Below are 19,442 nucleotides of genomic sequence, written 5' to 3' on the forward strand. Positions count from 1 at the left end.
ATATAATGTTCCATCAACCAATATAAAAGCATCGTTCATACCAATTCCATGTCACTTTAATACGAACCATCTCATACATGTCTTATGCCAAAATCATACAAAAACTCATGAATCAAGCCCATAATATCAGAGATCTCATACATTTTCATACTTCATACTTTAATTAGAGCAAACCAGTCAATCATACCATCAATAACAAGAATGTGAGGAAACAATAAATTTTGCGTCAGATCTCGCTCAAGTTAGGAGCTCTCGCTTAGGCGAGAGGAGTGCTCTCGCTCAAGCTACAAGATCTCGCTTAGGCAATACCACGAACAGAGGGTTTGGAGGTTTTGCAGACTCTCGTTTAGGCGAGGCCATCTCGCTTGAGCGAGATGGTTCGTCGCTTAAAAGTTTAGTCTCCCGCCTGAGCGAGTACTCGAGCAAAACCTTTGGGCGAGCCTCTACTATTCTCACCTAAGCGGCCTAAGCGAGGCGAGCTCGCTTAGGTGAGAACAACAGTTCTCCCTCATTGTTCTATGCCTGCGTAATCAGATACCCATACAAAAAAAAAAACATACAACGCATATTCATTTCAAAGTAGGCATCATATAACTATCAGGAATGCAAAACAAAACCAAACGTAGGCAAAATGAACTCAAAACACAAGATTCTAGCTTCCCTTACCTGGAAATAAGCTAGCAAGGACTTTGACACCCAACAGTCGAGCACGACAGCTCACGAAACAAATTTATGAACTGAACAATATAGTAGAACATATTTTAAAATGGGCTTACTACGAAACCCTAAAAGGTTGGTCGTATACTCCCTACCTATAAATGAGACGAGCACAACCAGGTATTTAAGACTGTAGGGGTGTCGAAAAATTAAAAAAAAAAATCATTTCAGTGAATATAATCCCATTTTCAAAGGAAAATAAATTATTTTGATGGGTTTTCTCCTAATGATATTTAAAGAAAATGTGTCATTATATATGTGTAGATGATATACTAGTGATTGACATATATGCATTGATTTAATCTCTAGAATTAAATTGTTTCTAGGATCTAACTTTGAAATGAAAGATATGGGTGAAACCAATGCGATTTTAGAAGCTAGAATCATAAGGAAGGATGATAGTATAAATTGTGACTTCATATCCCTTATGATGCTAACTCTTAATTAATGAAAAATAGAGGAGAATTATTTTTATCAACATCACTATGCTAAGATAATTGGGAGCTTACTACTTTTGATCAGCGTTTTGGATCGGATTATGTATTCACACTTGAGAGTAATGTGATTACATAGAGATCAGCCATGCAAACAATGCTTGTTAAGTTAACAATGAAATATGAGTTTGTTGTTCTTGAAATGACTAGTAGTGAAGTTGAGTAGTTGATGAACTTCTAGCTAACATTTCACTTGGAATGAAACAAATCTATATAATGTGATTTCCAATCAATAATAGCTAGCTTTTTGATTGGAGATCCCATGAATAAGGTTCATATGGGTAAAAACAAGTCACTTGTTAGTACTAATAACACTAAATTGATTTTTAAATCAATTATGTCCATTCCTATTATATGTGTGAAAGTGTTAGAGACTACATTAATGAGAGGTTAAACTTTGTAATTAATATTCTCCTGGTGTAAGAATTTTAGGTGAAACAAAGTTTTAATGATTTTCATATCTCTAACGGGTGGTGTATGATTTGCAGCATACACTTAATGAAATCACCTATATGAGTGTTGAGTGGGACCGCTTGTAAGAGATTTTGGCATTACCTCTAGAGCACTCATGAACATCGGACATTCACATGACCTAGTAACAACAACAAAGTGATACCAACAAAGAATTGCGAGGGTGTATTGCGATTGATAATCTGCTAACACACACTAAGTGTTTTGGTTCATATAACTTGTTATACCAATAGACTATGTGTTAACCTTCTTAATCTAGGATAGGTTCATATAGCTTGGTTTACTAACTTTGATGCATTACATCTAATATGAGACCCATTATTTTCTGTCATTTTTTCTATCTCATACCTTTTGCAATAGCTAGGGTATTGTTGTAAAAACAATGTTTTTAATTGTTATTACAAACGTATGAAAGTTGCAGCAATAGTTTTGTTTCCGCCATTATTGTTCTAGCGTGTTGATTTGGTATTTACAGCAATATTTTGACCGTTGGTGGCTGTTACAAATCTCAACCCCTCTTTATAAATAGGTGTCTTATTCTTCTCCTCTCTTCTTTCAATCTCTCACTCTCTTTTATTATCCTATGTTCTCTTTATTTGAGATCTTAGGCTTATAGATACTCTGTAAAAAGTTTATCTTGCTAGATTATGAGATCCTCGTAATATCTGAGATGTTCCTCTTGTACCCTAGGAGATCTACGCATACATAGCGGATAAATCCTTAAGGGTAGTTATAAGTGTCTAGTATTAGTTAAATTGCATATCTTTTAGACACTTATAATGCACTAAATCAATGTAAAAATCATTAGAATTGCCCTAATTTTACATAATTACAGAATGAGGTAGTAAGAATTGATAAAAAATGGAATTTAATATATTTTATGGAATCAAAGTAAAATGAAGTAAATTATGAAGTTGGTGTTGAACACTGGAATTTGCTGCTAAAGCCACATTCTAAGAAAACAAAACTTCAAAGAAATGTGAAGCTCCAGATTTGAAGTTGAGCACGAATAGGAAAGCTCTAGTGCTGACTTGCAAAAGATAGATGTCGAAGCTTGGGAAGAAACCCACTTTAGAAGGAGATCTCCATGGCTAAACTTTAAGATTTGGAAGCTAGAGCAACACCCTAAATTCTATAAATATAGGACATTACCCTTGTTATTTTCATGTTGGTTTTGTATACTATTCTAGAGAGAGATATTGTTAGATTAGCTTAGTCCTTATATTATAGTAGTATATAGCTATGGAAGGAAGGATGCTACTCCACGTTCTATTCATCCCCATGACCGGCTAAGTCCTCTATAGTCGGGATTAATTGTAACTTCTAAACTCTCTCTGTATTGCACTTGATTATATATCTATTGTGTTCTTGTTTTACATGTTGGTTACTTGGTTTGTATTTCACTTCGTGTTGATTTGGCTAATCATCGCACCTCATCAGCACTAGATGCAGAGACATCTGGTCTAGTGTCTACATCCAATCAAGTATCCTAACCATTGGCATATACCAGACATGGATATTCGGGATCAGATCGTTTAAAGAGTCTTGTTCTCAAAGCAAGGATTCCTCCACCTAGTGTGGTAAATCCTACGTTTGACACCCTTAGGTTCACTCTCACAAACATGTGGTTTGATCTATAAGTAAGCGTACTTCCATGAACACTAAGATAAAGAACACAATATATAAATTATTATAGGGTAATATTGAAGTTAAGATGCCAATTTTAATCCCAACATCCTAATAAGTATCACACTAGTGCATTTTGGACTTTCTAACTCGGACTTTCTACTTAGGATCTGAAAGACCCGAAGCTTAATGCCCCTCCAAATTTTACACTTTCCCGCTACTTTAAATTTTTAAATTTAAAACAAAAGCCTTATGCCTCGTTATGACTCACTTGAGGCAGAATAATATATATGCATCGATTTCCAATTGAATCGAGGCAGAAGGTGGATTTAAAAACCCAAAAATTAGAATCAATTCCATCTCCTCTTGTGCGCGAACATGAAGAAAAACCTCTCTACTTATCCATTACAGTTTCGTGACCCACCACCACAGACTTTGCCACTGTGACTGCCTCATCGGCTTGCTATCAACATTGTGCATCCGACGACAAGCTATTACGCCTCCGACAACGACAACAATATCTGCGCCACATTCGTCTACATATTGTGTTATTTTTTCTGTTTTCGTTTTATGATTTGAATAATTTTTTGGGGTGTTTTTTCTCCAATTTTTGTTGCGGTGTACCATGGTATTGATTAATTTTTCAGTTTTTTCATTTCCTGCTTTCTCCTTCTCCACATTTTTCGCAATTAGGGTTTATTCTTTTTTTTGTTTTCGCTTCTTCTCCTCGTTCTTTCTCTTCTTCTGTGTTTTTTTTTTCATTTACTTTTTTGTTGTTGTAGATTTGTAATCGAGATAAAAGAAGAAAAAGAAGAAGAAATTGGAGGGGGTGTGTGATCGGTCTTCAGGTGAAGATCTAAGGCTTTTCGTGTCTCTTTCTCTTTGCTTACTTCCTACACCAACTCTACTTTCTACACCGTTAGTTTCTTTCTCCTTTCTATTTTTCGCATTTCAAACATTAACTTTGGGTCTGGGTGATTGTTCAGTTTAACTAAATGAAGAAATTCAGTTACATTTTTCTTGCCCTATGTATTTCGAGAAGTGAAGGGACATGTTTCATAAGCTAACAAACGACATATTGTAAAATTATAATGAGTCCTTGATTATGAAGTTTGGTTAGCAAATTGATATTGTTGTATCCGTGTTTTCTACAATAAACAAGCATTTCATGTTTTTTTTTTCATCTTGGTTCGTTTTATGTCATTTATTGTCATAAGAGAAAAGCATTTTACTTTTCATTTATTTTGATAATATTACAAGATTTTTGTATGGCCGGTAATCTATGGATCTTTTTTATACTAAGCAACTGTTTCATTTTATAAAAAATGGATGATAAAATGAATGTGTTGGTTTCATTTTCAGTGGATTCTAGAGTTGAAACACTATGCACCTGGTGTCCCCATAATTCTGGTTGGCACACTTTGGTACTGATATTGTCATTCATCATATGCTTCCATCTGGCTTATCTATGATTATCTATTGATTTCATTTATTCTTGTTTGTCTTACAATGAAATATATAAACTTAACCCAATGAATTTCATGTATGATAAATATAGACTTTAGATACCGGTACAACATCTTTGAAATTCATCTTAAAAAATTGCGCAACCATACTTTATTTAATTTTATATTTAAAGCATTAAGTATATAAGCATGAAAACAAAAGTAGAAGTTTACATATTTTATTATACACTCACTAAAAACATGATCTTTTAAAGTACTAAAACATCAATTAATTTGAAATAAAAAATAATATGTCTAATACAAATTAACGGGGAGGATATAAACTTAACAATACCAAATTGTCTTATAACTGTTTCAGATTATTATATATCTATTTATTTTTTATTTAATCACTTTAATCTTTATAAATACTATTTTAATCTCTTCTAATTGTTGTATATGTTATTTTAATCCTTTTATTCCCGATGTCTATTATTTTCAACGTTTTAATCCCTAAAGGTGTAGGATTAAATATTTTTAAATATGTGTAAGTTTTTAAATAAAAAATATCAAAGGTAAAGTTGTTCACATAACTACTGTGTCTCTGCAGAATCTATATCAGTACAAAAAATTTCTGGTAGGTTGTTAGTTTTAGTTTTATTTGTAAGACTCGCTTATTTTTTTTCTTTTCTGCCCTAACTTTTAAGGGCTTATCCTCATCAGATGGGCTTAAGGTTGATCCATACGGTGCAAAGCCCCCTAAAGCAGCTAAACACTCTCATCCTGCACTCACTTGCAAAAAGACAATCACTTACTCTTTCCTTTTCTCTCCACAGAAGCTTTGCTAGGATTTGAGTAAGCTCCCCCTTTTTTCCTCTTCGTTGAACGCTTCCTTTGGCTAAGTTAGACTCCACTCTTCCCTTCTTTTCTGTTCCTATTGTTCGGTTTCAGTTTCGAGCCATTCTTATAGGCTCAATCTTGTTCCTACGTTCGTGCTTTGCAGTTGCTGAGTTCGTTCTTGGAGTTGAGGTATCTTTGCTACCGTGTCTAAAACCCCTCAATTTCAGCTCTACCAAAAAGGTAAGGGAAGCTAGGGCTTTTCTGTTTTCAAGGTTTATGTGCTTGTTTGGTTGATTTTACGTATCAGATGATTGATATATGTTGTTGGTTGTGTGAAAATGTGTTGATTTTTTTACACGAGAGAGAGTAGTGAGCTCTGCTGAACTCGCCCAGGCGAGCAGGTTGGTCGCTCAAAACGAAAGCTCTCGCTTAAGCGAGGAGCTCTCGCTTGAGCGAGGACAACAACAACTCACCCCCTCTCTGTTTCGAGGGCTCGTCTAAGCGAAGGCCACTCGCCTTAGCGAGAGGGGCTAGCTTGAGCAAGACCTCGACGTGCCCAATGTGAGCAATCTCGCCCAAGCAAGATCTGGCAGCTTGAACGAGGGGTTCTCCTTGCCTGAGCGAGAGTTCCTTAGCTTGAGCGAGATTGACTGTGGTGACTTAATAAGTGTGTTTCAAATGCTTCTTTTGGTTGGTTATTTTAAGTGGTTGAGTATGATGCATGATAAGTATTTTATAAGACACAACGAAGCTAGAATTGATGAGTTTAGCATGATATACGTATGAAAAATGGTTGGATGATTGATAATATATTGGAATAAGATTGGTATGCATGATAACTTCATACTTGGTTGGTAAGATATGATTTTTGGTATGGCCAGGACGTAATTCCACGAAGGTTTCATGGTGGTGCCTCATTGGTCAAGACGTAATTTCATGAATCTCTAGGTGAGATCTCATGGTGGTGCCTCATTGGTCATGACATAATTCCATGATGGTTGTGTGATGGTGCCTCATGACCCTTGTTAGTGGGAGCTCATGGTGGTGCCTCGTGCTTAAGACGTAATTCCACGAGTTTCGTGGTGGTGCCTCATTATATAATTTAATAAGGATTCAAGTAAGGATTGCATTCTGACACTCTAAAGAGTTAGTTGGTCTCACGTACAGCATATTGACTCAAGTGGTGAGAGTAACAGGAGGCCCTAGTCTTTGACAAGTGTTAAAAAAAATTGAGATAAAAAAAAATGTTAGTGATTGTCAACACCCAATTTCGTTCGGGTAAGAAATAAAATTTTAATTTAAAAATAATTAAAAAATACAAAAAAAGGTGAACCTTGATTTGAGTATGAATAAATCTTTTTATCTTACTTTAATTTTTACATTTATTTATTATTATTATTATTATTATTATTATTATTATTATTATTATTATTATCTTGTTTTACTTTAGATTTATTTTATCTTATTTTGAATTTTTATCTTATCCTATTCTATTTCTTTTTTATTATTATTTTCGTTTTATTTTATTTTTTTTAAAAAAAAGAGAAAAAAAAAGAAAATAATAATAATAATATAAAAAAATGAAATGATGAACGTTGAAGTCAACCGGGCTGAAGTTGCCACACCTGCTGCACTCCTGCTGACCCTTCCACTCTCGTCCAAAGAAAGATTGTCAGCTTGCATACTTTTCCTTGATTTTGGGTCTTGACATGAAAAAGGAAGTATTTAGATGGCAACTTATAACTGCAACATCAACCATTGGCATGCAGATTACAACCGTAGGGTGGTTAGGAGGCAACGGCTGGCCATTTCAAAAATACAGAGGATGAAAGAAAAGGGGCTAGAGCCGTTTGAAAAAAAACTTCCTAGCACAAGGGGGAGAAAAGAAAAAAAGACTTCAAGCCACCAACTCAACTCTGGTAGGGGCTGCAAGAGGTAAGAACTCTATCTTGAATAATTCAATGAATATGTTGTCTTGGTGTTTTTCATCCTCAACGTAGAAGTACTTGTGTGAAATGATGTGCGTATGTTGTTGGGTTTGTCGAGTTTCATAGTATGTTGTGCTTGCGTCGTTGTTAAGTGCCAGAAAACGAAACATGCTTTAAGTATCTAACTTCATCTATCACAACACAACTTCAATAAAAAACCAGCATCTATCATGCACTCGTCCTCGTCATTTTCCATATCCAACGAAATAGCCAAAGTTGTGAACATTTCTAGACCTGTTTTCACCATCATCTCGTTCACATTCTCGCACACGAATGAGCTATGAGCTTGGCTTTCATCTCCAGATTCATACCTTCATCCAAGACCAATCTTTCTTCATCATTCTTCCATCACTTTCAACCTGCAAACAGTACACACTCCCAACTGTCATCTTGTTCGTTCATTTTCATCACTCACCTGCATAAAAACCAAAAACAACATATACGCCCACTGCTACCAACTCAGATTTCATCGTTCATCATTCTCGAGTCGCTGTTATACAACATTCAGCAAAACACCCATATTCCCCATAACAACCCGGCACAAATCGAAGCAGAGAAGAGAGAAAATCGCCGGCGACGAGTCGGAGCTTTAAACTGTAAAGGTCGCATATCCTAGGCGGTGGCTTTGGGGCGCTGGAGCGGAGGCCGATCGAGTCGTGCCTGAGAGGAGAGGACGCATCCCTGTTCACACCAGCAGCATCGGCGTTTCCCTTGACGGTGACGGCAGGACCGGCGACGAGGCGATGATCTATCGGGTTTAGGTTTCGATGCGTGCGCGAGAACGGAATGGCTGAGCCGCCGAGAGGGATGTTGACGTCTCTGACGTCGATGAGTGTCGCCGACGAGCTAGCTGCGCAGTGGCATGGTGGCCTGGTGAAGCAGACAGAGGTGAACGGTGACAAGGGTTGGAGGTTGTGTTGTTGCGAGAAGAAGATGCTGCTGGATCGTGGAAGAAGAAGTTTTTTTTAATTTGTTTTAAAAATTAGGTCTGTGGTTTTTCTCGCGCACCCCCAACATTAATGTTTTACACATCCACGAGTTTCTTTGGGCTAGCCAACCTTTATACTCCGTACACCCCTGTTTTCAATCTTTGCACCTCTCTCAGTTTGTATTTTGGATCTATTTGGGTTTACACAACGCACCTCTATGTTTAATGCGCACACCCCACATATTTTTATTTCTTACACCCCTGTCTCACTTTACACACCCTCTTGTTTACTTCATGCCCCCCATATGTGATAATCATGCACCCCTATCTTTGTCTATTGTTGTTGGGCCTGTTGTTTTGTTTACTTTATGCACTTGCCACTAATTACTCATGTACCTCATATTTTGTTTTCCATTTTTATCTTTTTTTTTAAATAAATTTCAACTTTTAATTTCTTTTCTAAAAAACAAACATATTTAAAAATCATAAAAATTACAAAAATAGAAAAAAATCTAAAAAATGAAAAAATGTTCTCTTCCAATTTATTGTGTCTGTCCGGTCGTTCGCATCGTGTGACACTCTTTTAAAAAATGTTTTCTTTCTCTTTTAAAGTCTGTCCGACCGCTCGCGTTGTGTGACACATATTTTCAAGTAAATCAAAAATACCCCCCAAAAAAAATATAAATTTCAAAAATATAAAAATATCAACATTTTCAATCCTCAAGAACTACGTGATCCTTGATTCTCCCATGTGAGATACGTAGGAGCAAGGCTAGTCCTTGTCAGCTTCACCTTAAAAAAATCCAATCATTTTCTCAATCATTTTTCAAATTATTTTTTTAAGAACTACGTGATCCTTGATTCTCCATTGTAAGATACGTAGGAGCAAGGTCAGTCCTTGTCAGGTTCACCTCCAAAAAATCAAATCATTTTCTCAATTGTTTTCCAAAATCATTTCTCCTAAAGAACTACGTAACCCTAATTTCTCATTTTGAATGAGAATACATAGGACCAAGGTTAATCCTTGTCGGGCCTAAAAAATTAAAAAATATTTTTGTTTCATTTTAGCATTTTTATCTTATTATTTTGGGGGAAAAAATAACATTTTGAAAATCACATCAACTTTGCATATTTAATTAAAGGTACCGCCTTCGGGCGGAAGTTGTAGGGTGCTAATACCTTCCCTACACGTAACCGACTCCCGGATCCAAAAATCTAGTTTTTCGCAGACTTGTCTTATCTTTATGGTTTTCCATAGTTTTCCAGAATAACTATGGTGGCGACTCCAAATCTCTTTTAAACCCGTTTTTTCTTTGGTTCGTCGTCCCGTCGCGATTCCGGTTGCGACAGTGATAAACAAAAAATAAAATCAAAAGAAAAGAAAAGAAAAGAAAAAAAAACAAAATAAATATGAACTAAAATGATAAAAATTCTAACCGTGTTCCCCGACAACGACGCCAAATTTGATAACGTTGTCGTTGGCAAGATAATGGCCTTGGATGTTTGAAGGCTAACCTTGTGAATGGTAGGGTGAAACCCATTGGCAATTGGCTCTGTAGAGCAGTAGAGGCCACCACAAGTGCAAGCATCCGGTGAATCCAACTAATTATATGTATACGGATAATCGTGTCTTGAGTCTTAGTGTTTTGGTTGCAAGTCATCACATGATTGGTTGGTGTATGTATCTTTGGGTATGAAATTGTATGCAATTGTACGATAAGACGTTTTTCCACTCTAGCTTACCCTTTCTGCTTGTTTGTATGTTCTATGTGTGGTTTTCTGCTTTGCGGTGATCATCAAACATGCAAACAACTGTCAGATGAACCAATCAAGCAGGCATAAGCGGCCTAAGCCGCCTACATCAGAGGATAAAACGAGAACTTGTCAACTATTCCAGACTTAAGGTATTACAGGTAAGACCCCTAAGCCTACAACTGATCAAACTAAAGGGCTTGTGCCAGGCTCAAGCCCACCTACGGCCCCTAACGATGGCCCAGCTCATGACGTGGCCAAGTATAATTAATAATCTATAAATATGCATGGACCCCAGCAATTAAAGGTACACATTCATTAATCCCTTAATCATGAGATTTGACTTTCTAAGAATTCTTTGCTGACTTGAGCGTCGGAGTCTTCTCCGCAGGTAACCCCTATCGGGTCCAAACCGGTCCAAGCCGAGACACCAGCAGATGACATATGCCAGGCGACAGGAAGCCTATTGAGGAGATTGCGGATTGAGGTAAGGTGACGTTTGTGTCTGACATCTCTTATTTGGTCTCCGCAGGAACAAAAATTTTAATCTCTTTAGGTTTTGGTTATTTCACAATGGAGAAAGTATGTGACACTTTTCTGTCTTGGTTGTAGTTAGACCCAAGACAAAAAGATAAGTTTTTTTTATATTTTTAATGTCTATTATGTCTTAATTATCTCGAGAACTGAGGCAGTAGTAGTTGGATATGTTTTGATTTTCAACTGAGGCAGAAATGTGACATTTTTTGGCCTCAGTTGCATATGTCTCAATTCTTAAACCGTGGTCAAATTCTTGCACTAGTGTCACCTCTCTCATATATATTTTTATTTGTCTTAATCATATAAAAACCAAAACTCATCTATTGTTCCATTGCCAAACTTTGAGTAAAATTATAGACTACTGATCTAGTTACCAAATTCTTGTGGATACGACCTTGTTGCACTACAACAGACCCAATATACTTGCTAGAAAAGTTGAATCCTTCATAATGCCATCAATAGGCAGCGACCATTCACATCTCAAAAGCTCCTTCTAATTTATCTTTTATGCAGAATATCCAACAAAAATCACTCTAAAACTAGGCTAATATTAAAGATCGCAATAAAACAAAAAGAAAATGTGCAAAGAAATTATCTACACAAGTTTTAAATGACTACAATCAACAACAAAAAATTAACTCAAACACTAATTCCTAAAAAGACTTAAAAAATTTACTACCTAAAACTATGATAGTGTACTAAAGTAGCCTAAAATCATAAAATTGCATTAAAATGACCTAAAAGAAAGTAAAGAAATTGCCTTAACAAGTTTAAAATGATGGATGTTGCAGAGGCCTTAAATTTGGAAGGGATAAATCTTCACGGATGCATACAACTTCGAAATATCAATCCATCAATTGGTCTTTTGAGAAAGCTTGTTTTTCTATTTTTGGTGGACTGCAAAAGCCTAGTAAGCTTACCCAATACTATATTGGGCTTGAGTTCTCTCAAATATCTGAATGTCTCTGGCTGTACAAAACTTTATAAAAATGTGTTGCTAGATGAAGCAAGGAACAGAGAGCATTTGAAGAAGCTTCGTTTACTTGAATCTCCTATTCAATTCCAGTCAACATTGTCTCTCCTAAAAAATATGTTTCTGTGGCCTTTAGATTTGTTGTATCCGAAAGCACAGAGAGACTCGATCAGCTGTTTGTTGCCCTCCTCTCCCACTCTCCCTTGTTTGCGTCTCCTTAATCTAAGTTTCTGTAACTTAGTTCAAATCCCTGACGCCATTGCAGAGTTACGGTGCTTAGAAAAGTTAAATTTAAAGGGAAACAATTTTGTTACGTTGCCTAACCTCAAAGACCTTTCCAGACTGTATTATTTAGACTTACAGCATTGCAAGCAATTCAAATACTTGCCTGACCTCCCTTCACGAACTCACTTACCCTCAAAATTTTACATGCGGCCATTCCTACGTTTAAAAGTTCGGTCGGATTCACTATTTGGTTGGCTGAACGACCATCATTATGAGGCAGGATTAATCATTTTCAACTGCCCAGAATTAGTTGAGAGGGAACGGTGCATTAGCATGAGTGTTTCATGGATGATGCAAATTTTTCAGGTCTGGATGCTCTTTCCTTCCTCCTTTATTTCTTAAAATTTCTTTTTGTTGTCCACAGAACTACTAACGCATAACTCTGTGGTGGTGGTACAAGGCGACCCAGCAATGCAAATGTCTTGATGCATCCATTCTATTAGCTACAAATATTCAAAGTATTATTCCTGAAAGTGAAATACCGAGGTGGTTCAACAATCAGTTTGTGAGCATGGACAATTCAATAATCATTGATCCATCTCCCGTTACGCATGACAATAATTGGATTGGTGTTGTGTGCTGTGCAATATTTCGTCTAGGCAATGAGTATGATGTGCGTTTTCCAAACCCAACATATCTTCAATTTCCACGCATTCCAAAATTTCCCGTGGATTTGAGAAAAGATCCAGTCATTGACCAGTCAGATCACATGAAGCTATTTTATTTCCGTCGGCAAGATTTCACTCGACCATGTTGGGTCGGATCTGATACTCGTAAATTTATTAGTTTGAAATTGAGGATGGAGGACATACAAATATTTCATCACGACAGACTTGGTTACCAGAAATTTGTTACGGTGGATGTGAAAAAATATGGGTATCGATGGGTATATGAGGAAGATCAACAACCAAACTTTACATTGATGTATGGCAAAAATTTGACTGATCTGAAGCGCAAGTTTTCAGTAATTGAAGAAAACAGGTAGCTACCGTATTTAAGCCTTTATTCGACGTGGAAGCATGATTTGCTACCATCAAACCACACAGAGATGAACAGTAGAAGCACCGCATTCAAATTCCCCTTGACTTCTCTCATAGGCACTCTACTTCTCTCTTCTCAAGATATAGTATTGTTATTGTAAAATCCACTTCTTATTGTCCAATTCATTCCTCCGTATTATAATTTCTTTTAGTTTGTCTTCACATGAACTTCAGGTACTTAATGTTCTGACAGATTTTAATTGTGACTCACGGAGGTACTTTAATATTACTGTCTCACATGAACTCCCATATGCAAGTTAACATTAAATAAACAGCTTCAAACACTGATAATGTCATATTTAAATCAGAGGAAACAATCGAGGATGAAAAAAGACTTTGTTTTTCTATGAAGTCGTTATTTGTTTGCTTCTTTCGTGTTTTATGAATGCATTTCACATTTTGATCCAGAAAGCTATTCTCCTGAAGTAGCATGCCACGAAGCTACTAACTTCATTGTTTGATTCGTACAGGATAGAACAACCTACGGGTTAGACTCTTGTTTTATCATTTAGTTCATAAAGATCAAGCATATAAAGGATTATATATATTTACCCCTGATATTCAAAGGTGGAACCACCGATACATATATCTTACATCAACTACATTTGGTCCAGATGTTGAATGTATTATCCCTGGAAGTGAAATACCGAGTTGTGATAGCTCCCTATTATAGATAACATTTTTCAGAAATAAAAGCACTTATTATTGGACATTGCCTTCGATTTTGCCTTGGAGGCGAAGGTGCTTGAAGCTAGTTCGTCTATGGACCAGTGGGCCTATTCAAAATTCCATTTCATCAATGAACTACAATGGGAAAAAGAAACCAAATCCCGATAATTACTAATGGATATATCCTAATATTGAATGAAGTTCCTTCTTTAGATAATATTTACTACTTGTATTTCTTAATATGACTACATGTATACATTGAGATGATACATGCCTCTCGAAAGCATCACAAGTTTTGCAACAACCATCCCTGTGTTCAGTCACAAACATGGAAAACCCACCATGCCACCAACAGAAAAAATTACCATCCCTTTCTATTACATATATACAGATCCAACCAACCACCATTTATCAGCTTACGCAAACAACCTTATCAAAACAAAAATGGTAATACAACAAATAAGAATGTAGTCAGTTGTCAATAATCTTATAGTGAAATTATTGAATTTTTTATTGGAGACAAGGGTAAGTTTCGGTAACAAGTACAATATTTGTAAACCAAAACCCTGTACATACCTAAACATTTCATGAAAGAATTGTTATAGCATCACTATGATATGAAACTCCATATACTAATTTATGGAACAATGACCTTTAAGACAATGATAAGGGACACATGGCCCTGAGAATCAACATAAACCTCTGTCAGCAACATATTTCTACCCCAACCACAATATTTCCTCTCTGCATGTAATCAGTGCCATGCTGAAGCTGAAATCAAATTTCTGTCCTTCCATCCCAACAACATGGCCCCATCCTTCTCCACAAGATTATAATGTTCTGAGTAGCACCTAAGCAGGCTCCTTATGACAGAATTAACGTATGAACTCAAAGGATATTGAGAAAAGCCAGCCATTGTGAACCTAGACTTCCACTTGCCTAACAGTTCATGTCTCTCTACCCTTTCCTTCCCTTCACAAGCAACAATATTGACAATATCCCGTGCCAGACAATGTTGTTCTACATTAATCCGATCCTTGCTCTTTCTTGCAAGAGACACATCAATGGACTCAAAAATTGCCAAGTAGTAATCCAAGGTTTCTATAAACCTGTTGAAGAAAGGAGTGGTATTAGTGTTTGACTCTTGCTCAATCAACGTAGTTACCTTGGGAGAAAGTGATTTCACCAATCTCAAAAGTCCATCCCTTGGATTACTCATGTCGACACTCTCATCAGCCGTGTGATGGAGTTGCAAAGGGAAATTCACAGCCAAAGCCTCACCAGGTCTAATGTCAAGCATGTCTTTTGTCACATATGGAGCTAAAACAGGCACACTGTGGAACTCAACTGGGATGTTAAATGTCTGAGATATTTCAGCCAACCTTTTTCCAACGGCTTCTAATCCATCACCACGGACATATTTAGAAAGGGGGTCATCAATCCCTGTGATCCGCACATGGGGAGCTCCACCAGGTCTTGCAGCAAGAGCTTGAAGAAGTGTCATCCATTGAATTCCTTGACCAATCTGAAAGTCTATGATATGAATGTGGTCCTCATCTCTACAAGCTTCAGCAATGGCGCCATTGGCAGCCATGTAACCAAATTTTAAGTAGGGACATATTTCATACAGTAGCTGAATGTAAGAGAGCAAGTCTTTTCCTTCAGGTTCTCTGCATCTGAGTGCACGGTAGATGTTATTCCCCGATGCCTCCTTCCTTGCAACAAGCCCTTCCACCAAATAAGCACCGAGGCGCTGGATTGGCTCCCCAGTTATAGACACAACACTTCTAGCCTTCTCTATCAATTGATCAAAATCTTTCATCTTGTTTTCAGACAAGGCTTTGGCTGACACAATCAGCAATTCTTTCAAATGGGTTGATGGAAATCCTTGTAGTGATACTTCCTCAGTTGATTTGTGACGCTTACCCACTCGTGCAACATCATTTGGCTGACCCTCATGGCTCCAGGACCTATTTCTCTGCCCAGATGTTGTAGGCCTTCTGCTAACACCAAAAGACGAAGTGCTTGATGTGGTGACTTGATCATCACCATCAGGTGCCATCAAAGCAGTTTCTAATTCCAGCAATGCATATCTGGTTTCATGGTCATAACTTATATCCTGTGGAAAAAAGCATCTAGTAGATAGTTGCAAAGGGTTTACACCAGAGTGAATTTCCCCAGCGGTGTGCTGTTCCTGGCCGTCACTTAGTGCAGAAGAAAGGGTATCAGAATCAAAATGGGTAGAAAGAGCCGAATTAGGAGAGTGTTCTGTGTCGTGTTTCAAGGATCCAATCAACCTGTTGGGTATTGCTGAAATATGAGTATAAGATGATGTGCAAGGGATTCCTGCAGAACTAGTCACACCGACACTTGAAAACTCATTCAAGTCCATACTATGACAAAGCAATCAGCTAAAAGCAGCTTCCTTGGCAAACTTCTGCTCCAGACTAGTATACCAACACTTACAATAATAACAGATAAACCTTGTAAAACAGAGCAGCAATCTATTAATACACGCATAAACACAATAAAAATTATTTTTGCCGCAACAATCATCTACTAGCCTAACAAGTGGAGGACTGAAGAAACAATACACATACATACAAGAATTGGATCAACCTGTACACACTGAAAAATATAAAAGCTGATTGGAATATGTTAAGATATAATTCTGGTATTTTGTTATTGAATTCATCGCTTCTCTTTATTTTTTAAAAATGAGCTCCAAATCTAATTACATATAACAAAAACAATTTATGAAGTGAGTTTTGTAACTATCTACATATTATAGCTTATTATATCTCTAGTCTATTAAATGAGTGCAAACTAATTTTGTAAAATTCATTTAAGCATAAAGAATCTTCATGTGATCGATGTTCCCTGCTATTCTCTATTTTCTTGTTCGACATGTTATTTTTTCGGAACATGTTAGGCATGAGGGGACACGTTAGATATCTCAAATCAAGAAAAAATATGGTCATGTACTGATTTAGTGACCAAGAGAAAGACTTACAAATCACGAACATAGAAAAACTCAAGTAGTAAGAGAAAGCTTATAATAGCATCAATAGTAACAACAGCAACAATACCATGTAAGTCACAATTCCTCATTGCAGTCCCAATCGTTACTTTGCAACCAGGAAAGCCACTACCACTAAGCCACGTAACCAAAACTTAAACCTTATTATTTCCTGTTGATGTTATTGTGCAGTTGCCCCACTTCCCGATGCTGAGTTCATGGAAGCTCCATATACATTTGTTCATACCATACCAATAAATCCAGAAAAATTCCTAGAAACCCAGAAAAAGAATCTTCGTCTTAATTCAAAGTCCACTAATCCACCCCGCCCAAACCATTTCATTGGAACAAAAACGTTAAACCAAATCAAAAATCGAAACCTTCAACTCAACCAAAATTTGCAGCTTTCAGCGTCAGAAATGATGTTACACCATTCTTCTCGATCAAACAACAACATGCAAAATTCTATTTCTTAATTCAAAAAGCTAAGACCCTCAAATCACCAATGATTAAGAATCATTCAGGTATGCAAGCAAACACATAACATAGAAAAAGAAGCATAAACTGCACAAACAAAAACACGGTGACTAAGAAAACCAAATTGTCTAGGAAAGTGAAAAACGTTGGTGTAAGCACTTAGCATACCTTGAAGACCATTAATATTCAACGTGTACCATTAGAAAAGACTTCGGTTCAATCCACGTGCAGAGCTAAACTATGCTGAATTCGCCTCAGTTGATGACACGTAATGATATGGTTTCTGATGAGGGATTATGGTTTTGAAGGAAAACGAAGGCACCATGGAGAAGGAGTTTTTTGAATAACCGCAAATTGAGACCGGGAGTGTTCAAACGGGGTATTTATAATATAGGGGAAGGAAAAGCAGGAGAAAAAGGTCTTGGAAATTTGACGGCGGAGAAACGGTAACGGAGGGAAATATTCGTTAGAATTTTTGTGGTTTTGTAACGGACGTTGAGTGGTTTGGGGTTGACTGAAGCGTTGAAAACACCGACCAGAGCACACGTTGGGAACTTGGATTTCGAACATTCCTGTCAGCAGCGTCGTTAGCTGTCTTTAGCTTTCTTATGTTTCGGTGAGAATCTCTCCGACTGAATTGGGATAAAATATGATTAGTTCAATATTCATAAGGAGATAGATGAATTTGAAATTCTCCTTTATAGAAACAATAAAATTTCCTTGGTGGAATATATTCCTTACTATTTTCTCTCCTTTTATTAATAGGTTTATGATTATATTTCCTAAATTTTGACATAAAACTTAATTTATCTATGTATCATACTTTAATATATTTTACTTATTAAATTTTAAAAATAAATAAATATAATCTTTTAATTTAAAAATATTAATTTCTTTTTACGTGTTAAATGGTTAATATTTATGTTCCTGCAGAAACAAATAAGAGATGTCAGTGGACACGAATAATGTATTATCTTAATCCTTGATCCCTGAGCTGGCTCCTTCTTGACTTGTACATGTCGTCTTTTAACGTAGGCGGTTTGGATCCTTGAGGGGTTACCTGCGAAAAGTGCTCTGACGATCAAGTCAGCAAAAGGCTCTCAAAAGTCAAATCTTAGATTAGGAATTTAATGAAAGCGTATCTCTTAATTGTTGGGGTCCATATATATTTATAGAGTCATTAGATGTGTCTGCCCCTTCCTGTGGGTTGGGCCCCTCTTGAGTCATTTTGGGCTAATGTTCAGATTCTCTATGGGCCTGGGCTGAGTCCAAATTCTGAGCATTTGTGAGAGGCTTAAGTTCGAAGTTAACGGTTCTATGTTATAATGTGACATTTTATAGTAGGCGGTCTAGGCCGCTATGTAATCTTGTTTAGTTGACTATTTTTATTAAGGGACTATAGGTAGGCGGTTTAGGTTGTATGATTACCCAAGTTCGCATAGGTATAGTACAATTTAAGTTAGTACATGTCATAGAGTATAAATATTTCAAATGTTCAAAATGTTATTTGACACGTCAAAACAATTTAATATAGATGGATTACGATGACTAGATTTATTCATTTTTAAAATTTGGATATCAAATTATATCAAAATTTAAAACATTGACGAGTTTTAATTTTGTGTCATAATTGAAGAACCAAAAGTATATTTAACCCTTATTAATATATAATAAAAAATAATTGAGAAATTTGAGTTTTATTACATTGTATTTTACTAGTCTAGTTAGCCTAGTCATGGACTAGTTTTTCTATATGTATAAACTTTTTCTTTTCTATAAGAATTCTAGTTTCTTGTGCTTCTTTATGTGATATGGTATTAATAGACCATCATCATTAGTTCCTTCTATTTTTTTTTCCTTTTTGGTCTTTTCTTTGTTCTTGTTGGTCTATCTCTTTGTTCTTGCCTTTTTCCATGGCTTCTTATAACCTCGTTGCCATTGCCACTACTAAAGAACCCCATCAATATCCAAACCTTTCCCTTTTTGTACACCATTCTTACTTCTCAATCCTTGGATCACAGAAATTACACCACCTGGAGTTGTGTGATGTGAATTGCTCTCTTTATCAAGAATAAGATTATGCTTATCGATGGATCCCTTCCCCAACCTTCGGAAACCAATCCTTCTTTTACCTCTTGTACATGGGCTAACAACATTGTCATGTCATCGTTATATAACTCA

The 19,442-nt window shown here is 36.4% G+C and overlaps 2 protein-coding genes across 3 annotated transcripts; one reads left to right on the forward strand and one right to left on the reverse strand.

Annotated features, from left to right (window-relative positions):
• Positions 1-11,574: 11,574 nt before the first annotated feature.
• On the forward strand, positions 11,575-13,567 carry LOC114169934 (probable disease resistance protein At4g19530). The gene is made up of 2 exons (XM_028055336.1): positions 11,575-12,362; positions 12,457-13,567. Exons 1-2 carry the CDS (start codon positions 11,577-11,579, stop codon positions 13,039-13,041), a joined length of 1,371 nt encoding a protein of 456 aa, XP_027911137.1. The 5' UTR covers positions 11,575-11,576; the 3' UTR covers positions 13,042-13,567.
• A 934-nt stretch (positions 13,568-14,501) lies between these two features.
• LOC114169989 (chitin-inducible gibberellin-responsive protein 1-like) lies at positions 14,502-17,631 on the reverse strand. Of its 2 annotated transcripts, none has more exons than XM_028055420.1 (2): positions 17,430-17,631; positions 14,502-16,062 (listed from the first exon to the last, which is right to left on the reverse strand). In XM_028055420.1, the coding sequence occupies exon 2, from the start codon at positions 15,825-15,827 to the stop codon at positions 14,520-14,522; it is 1,308 nt and encodes a 435-aa protein (XP_027911221.1). In that variant the 5' UTR covers positions 15,828-16,062; positions 17,430-17,631; the 3' UTR covers positions 14,502-14,519. The 2 variants fall into 2 exon arrangements, with proteins under 2 accessions (XP_027911221.1, XP_027911220.1); XM_028055419.1 differs by having other exon boundaries at positions 14,502-16,248.
• Positions 17,632-19,442: the final 1,811 nt, after the last annotated feature.

The sequence above is a fragment of the Vigna unguiculata genome, chromosome 11 (assembly GCF_004118075.2).
Source record: "Vigna unguiculata cultivar IT97K-499-35 chromosome 11, ASM411807v1, whole genome shotgun sequence".
In the NCBI taxonomy this organism is placed as follows: Eukaryota; Viridiplantae; Streptophyta; class Magnoliopsida; order Fabales; family Fabaceae; genus Vigna; species Vigna unguiculata.